The sequence below is a fragment of the Juglans microcarpa x Juglans regia genome, chromosome 8D (genome assembly GCF_004785595.1).
Source record: "Juglans microcarpa x Juglans regia isolate MS1-56 chromosome 8D, Jm3101_v1.0, whole genome shotgun sequence".
Classification (NCBI taxonomy): Eukaryota; Viridiplantae; Streptophyta; class Magnoliopsida; order Fagales; family Juglandaceae; genus Juglans; species Juglans microcarpa x Juglans regia.
In genome coordinates this window covers 6,011,278-6,017,022 of record NC_054608.1, presented here as the reverse complement: position 1 = coordinate 6,017,022, position 5,745 = coordinate 6,011,278, and the positions used below count along the sequence as shown (strand labels likewise).

The following is a 5,745-nucleotide window of genomic DNA, read 5'->3' as shown; positions in this document are numbered from 1 at the left end:
TCTCAATTAAAATAATTTAAACGTAATGATACAATGAAAGTAAAATAATTAAATCCAACAATCAAATAATTTAAAATAAAGAACAATTTAAATGCATCACAATAATAAATATTAAGAAAACATATCAAATTTAATTTTCACAAATTTTAAAAATCATAAAAATAAACCCACTAAAAATCTACCAATTTTAAAATAAGAAAATAAATTTTTGAATTAATAAAAATAATCTTTCAATAAAAATACACTAAAATACAGGGGTTACACTCTTTGCATCCTTAATAAGATTACCATCTGATGACAACGAGTCTTGATCCTTTTTAAGCTCTTGAACCATCATTAGACAATCACTTTCAACAATAAGTTGGGAGAAACCCAAATGGGCACTTAGCTGTAAGCCTCGAAGTAAGGCTAGCAATTCAATGGTAGCCGAATTCTCAACCTCATTTTCTATCTTACTTGCAGCCAACACTAGTATTCCTCTATCATCTCGAAGTGTAACACCCACATCGACTTTTCAGATCTGAAAACATGGCACCATCAACATTCAACTTAAAAAAGCCACTTGGAGGAGGATTCCAGCCACATATTCTCTTAGTTGTCTTTGATTTATGTCTTTGATTAATTGTTTACTTGTCAATATTTTTTATTGGACCATAAAAATTTGAACTACACCTATTCATCCCTATCTAGGTGTTGTGTTGAGTAGAACCACTACTTTTTCATTATGTGATCATAATCCAGTGAATCATGCGTCACTTCACCATTACGTTTAATATTAAGCAGCCTTCTATATAATTATGAAAACTACAATGCATCAAACAAAAATTACAGCCCACTAAATTAAAGAAAAGAAAACTACATAACAAAAGGGACCAAGGACATTGTATGAAGTGCTCAAAAGTACGTAAGCTTATTACAGATCAATATTATGCTGACTGCTGACTGCTGACTGCTGACATACCTCTTGCAAATACCATTCACCCATCAGTGCCATCTTTGATTACTAATTCTCAGTTTTCTCACTAGGACCTGGTTTAAGAAGGCTGTCTCTTGCAGATTGCAGTTTGTGTAGAGCACCTCTAATACTGATGCGGGCATCACGAGAGTCTGCAGTGCAAGATAGCCCAACCCCAAGGATTGTGATGAGGCATTCGTGTCGAGCATCAGGGCTTATGTGTTTCTCATTGTGGTCAAGGCTGCTCATCTGAGCTAGCATCACAGGGTCGAGTACTTGTTTCACGTTGGATGGGAAACCTAACTGCACCCATCTGGTTAGGTTTTGGCCTCCACTGAAGCTCTCGTGTGTTGGGTTCTTCCAAGTGAAGAGCTCGAGCAGCATTACCCCGAAGCTGTACACATCTCCAGAAGTTGATATTTTTTCTCCCAAACCATACTCTACACATCGTAATCAGATTCATCATGTTCACAACATTTAGAAAAAACTAGCTGAATAATTAAGTAATGATATCAGAAATGGTCTCTCAGAGAAAACACGTTCATAACTCAGAAGAAAACAACATAGCTGAAATTAATTATCAACTACATGAGATCGAAGAGAGATATTGTTATAGTACTAACCTGGAGGTATGTAACCTATGGATCCCTTTAGAGCATTTGTGGAGCTAAGATGAGATTGATTGCCTGTTCTTTCAAATAGCAACCTGGCAAGACCAAAATCTCCTACCTTTGCAGTCATGTCTTCACTCAAAAGGATGTTGCTGGGCTTCAAATCACAATGCACCACTGGAACTTCACAGTCATGGTGCAAGTAATCTAATCCACAAGCAACGTCAATGACCACGTTCAATCTCTCCAGAACATTCAGCGCATGCCCATTTACAAGCTTCCTCCTGCCTTCTAGCCAGTCTTCTAAGCTGCCATTACTCATAAATTCGTACACCAGTGCCAAAAATTCCATGTTCTTGAAGTCTATGCTAGAGCATGATGTGATGAGTCGAACAAGATTCCGATGCTAACATTCCTCAAAGCCTCGCATTCTGCCAAAAAGCTCTTCCAAGAGCTCTTCTTCTCATTGTCTAGGACTTTAACTGCGATAGCGATTCCTTGCCAAAGATAGCCTTTATAAACTGTCCCAAAGCTCCCTTTGCCAATAAAATTTTCTTGGTTGAAATTTTCAGTCGCCTGACGGATTTCATTGTAGGACACCATTTGATGCTGTCCTTTGAAGGTTTCAGAATTTTTTTCCATCTTTGGTTTCCTTCTCTTTATGTACAACCGTGAGCCAAATATAACGCAAAGGACCAATGTTACAAGGATACTTGTTATAACAAGAACTTTGACTACTGTTCTTCCTCGACGCCCTTGACTATTGACACATGCAAAATGCAGGCAAAGCATTGGGTTGCCTTCCAAATGGACTTGAGAGAGATTACTAAAAACTCCGCCGCTGGGAACAATCCCTTCCAAATTATTGAAAGACAGGTTCAAGGATGTTAAGGCCTGGAGGTTTTGGAGTTCAACGGGGATAGAGCCAGAAAGCTGGTTGGAGGAGAGATCTAGAGTATCCAGGCCTTTCACTTCTTCCATGGTATCTGGAATTGGACCTGAAAGCATGTTTCTGGCCATGAATAATTTTTCCAAGCTTTTACAGCTTTGGATTGGGCTGGGGATACTACCAGACAAAAGGTTGTCAGAAAGGTCAATGGTTTTGACACTTCTTAGAGAAATTTCTTCAGGTATAGGTCCGCTTAGAAAGTTCTTAGATAGATTCAAAACAGTGCTCAAACTGGGGAGATTCAACAATTCTTTAGGTATGCTCCCATTGAATCTGTTGTTAGATAGGTCAATGGAAAGAATATTCTTGAAGTTTCCAAAAGCAGGGGGTAATTTACCCAACAAACTATTTCCTGATAATTCAATTTGAGTTAACTTTTGGAGATCACCTAAAGAATTTGGAATACTGCCAAAAATTCGATTTTTTGCCAAACACAATATCTGCAGTTTCTCCAATCGGCCTATTTCAGGTGGAATTTCACCTGAAATCAAATTGTCGGTTAAATTTAGCAATTCCAGGCTTCTAAGAAGACCGATGGACGTGGGAATGTTACCATAAATACGATTCCCTCCCATGTATAACCTTGACAGAACTTTAGAAAGATTGCCTATTGATTCTGGAATCTCACTCTCCAAATGGTTGCCATCAATTGCAAGGTAGTCGAGGAGAGTGCTATTTGCCAAAGAAGTAGTAATGAATTTGAGACCATGATCTTTACTTGATCTAATCCTATTATAACCAATGTTATACATTCGAAGAGCTGGGAGATTTCCCAGTCCCGGCGGTACTGTTCCTTCTAGAAAGTTGCGCGCGATGCGGATGCTGCGTATATTGGTGAGATTGTGCAAGGACCATGGAATATGTCCGGTAAGTTTGTTGACGCAAACAAAGAAATCTAAAAGATTTGGGAGTTTAATCCCAACGTCTCCGGGAATTTCACCCGATAGTTGGTTTTGACCTAAGCGAAAGTAAACTAGGGAGGATATGTTGTATACTGATGGAGGAATGATGCCAGACAAACTGTTATCTGTGAGATCAAGTTCCTTCAAATTTTGAAGGCGTCCCAATTCACTTGGTATTATGCCGCTGAGATTGTTGGTTCTGAAATTTATACTGAAGAGTGAGGAAAGGTTACCTATTGAAGGCGGAATTGCACCAGAAAGTCGGTTTTTTCCCAACTTCAAGACTTCGAGCTTCGTCAAGTAGCTAAGCTCTACAGAAACTCTTCCTTCAATATTGTTTTCAGTCAAGTCAAGGATCTTGAGCTGAGTCCATTGGCTTATATTTGAGGCGAGCACACCTTCTATTCTGTTAAAGCTGATGTTCAGAACTTCCAAGCGAAAGAGATTGCCAATCTGATCAGGAAGCATCCCTGTAAATTGATTATCTTGGAGTTGAAGGGATTGGATGAAGGAGAGATTACCAATATGAGGGCTAATTGACCCTACAAGTCTAGAGCCAGAAAGATCAAGGCCAACCACTCTCTGGCCAGACTTGTTGCAGACAACTCCAGTCCAATTGCATGGGGATGTGTCTTTGTACCAAGAAGAGAGATGGCTTGAAGGATCTTCGCTTACTCCAGACTTGAATGAGATCAAGGCTTCCTTATCTGTAACAAGACTCGAAGTGGCAGACTCTACTCCAAGAAACATGCATATGATAAAGAACGTTGGGACAAATAATAAGGTGGCCTGAAGCATTAGATGGGAAAGAAAACTCATGTCTCTTGGTTTTTATTTTTGAATTGGGTGAAAGAGAGGAGCATCTATACTAATTATGGAACACCAAAGATTCGTATTTATAACAATCCAGTACTAGTTGTGCATGGCACGCTTTTAATTATAAGACCTTTTCTTCATCATGTCTAACGTCGCTCTCCTGTTCTTTGACTTGGTAAATGAAAGATTATCAGAAGACAGAAGCATCCTTCTTAATTAAGACCTTTCACCTTTACGATGGAACCCCATTCGTCTCAATGTGGACAACAATGTAACGGTGTTAAATTGCATGATGGATGCATTGGGCGTTGTTTCGTAACGCACTTCCAAACACTCCCCCATTCTGGATCTCACATTTCCGTTTTTAGCCCTCTTTTAGAATTAATATTGTCGTGAAAAATGATGCAAGAAAATAATAAAAATAAGAAATCATTCACAGGACATAAAGATTTATGTGGTTGAATAATCATTGGAGTTGTAGAAGATTTTATTATATTGAAAAATGACAAAATATACTTTAATGCAAATATACTATTCCAGAACCTGTCATACTGTTCATAATTATATATTTATTGAATTGTACGGTAAAAATCTAAATTTCACAATTATTGGGTTATTCGCTTGAGCGAGTCTCTAGCAAACTCTCTATCTGATATTCGCTAGACACTTCAATAAAATTGACTTTTAGGGACAGACTAAATTTTGTCTCTAAAACTCATTTTTTAGGATAAAATTTAAATTTCATCCCAAAAAATTGATGATTTTACAAAACTGTTCGAATAGTATTTTCTGAGTTTGGGTTGGTCGGCTTGAGGAAGGGAGTGGTTTTTCACAGATTCTTTTTTGGGCTGGTAGCGTTCCGTGGGAGAGAAAGGGAGAGGGAGATGTAGTCGCTTATTTGGTGCAGCGAGAGGGAAAGAGCGGGAGGGAGGGAGGGAGGGAGAGACGTTTACGTGTGAAGAAAGGAAGAAGAATAGGGGATCGAGTGTTTTGAGATGCAGGTTCTCTTTTGTTGGATGCCTTACGTATCGTGTTGTGATTTGCCGGTGTGAAAAATGGATTTATATCCATCCGGCTACAACCTTTTTCCTAACCAAAAATCTATATTTCTAATTGCAATATTCATCGTTTCAATGTATGTCATGATCTTAGAATTCGTTGGAGCTGTTTCGCCGCTAGAAAGACAGTAATTATTACAGTACTTTCAAAGCTATCCGATCCCTTTGCTTTACCATCCAGGTCTCCCTTGTTTGCTTTATTATACTATTAGTGAGTAATACTTTTCATCCTCTTGTTATTTTGTGATATGTTATTAAATAATTGAAGATGATTTATTATGTTTCACTCGTGAAAATATCATATCAAAAAAATTGAGAGAATGAGAATAAAATGAATGATAAATATATTTTTCAAAATTTTAAATGAAGATGCTATTTCAAAGATCTTTACACCACATTTCATCCATGTAATATAATGTAATAATTTAAGATTCAAATTTTAAACTTTATATAT

At 37.7% G+C, this 5,745-nt stretch overlaps 1 protein-coding gene across 1 annotated transcript; it reads right to left on the bottom strand.

The window, feature by feature from the left end:
• Positions 1-788: 788 nt before the first annotated feature.
• On the bottom strand, positions 789-4,271 carry LOC121242692 (putative receptor-like protein kinase At3g47110). The gene is given in 3 exon segments (XM_041140618.1): positions 789-1,395; positions 1,579-1,974; positions 1,977-4,271. Coding segments are annotated over 3 exon segments (3,048 nt in total). The 5' UTR covers positions 4,237-4,271; the 3' UTR covers positions 789-1,003.
• Between the last annotated feature and the right edge of the window lie 1,474 nt (positions 4,272-5,745).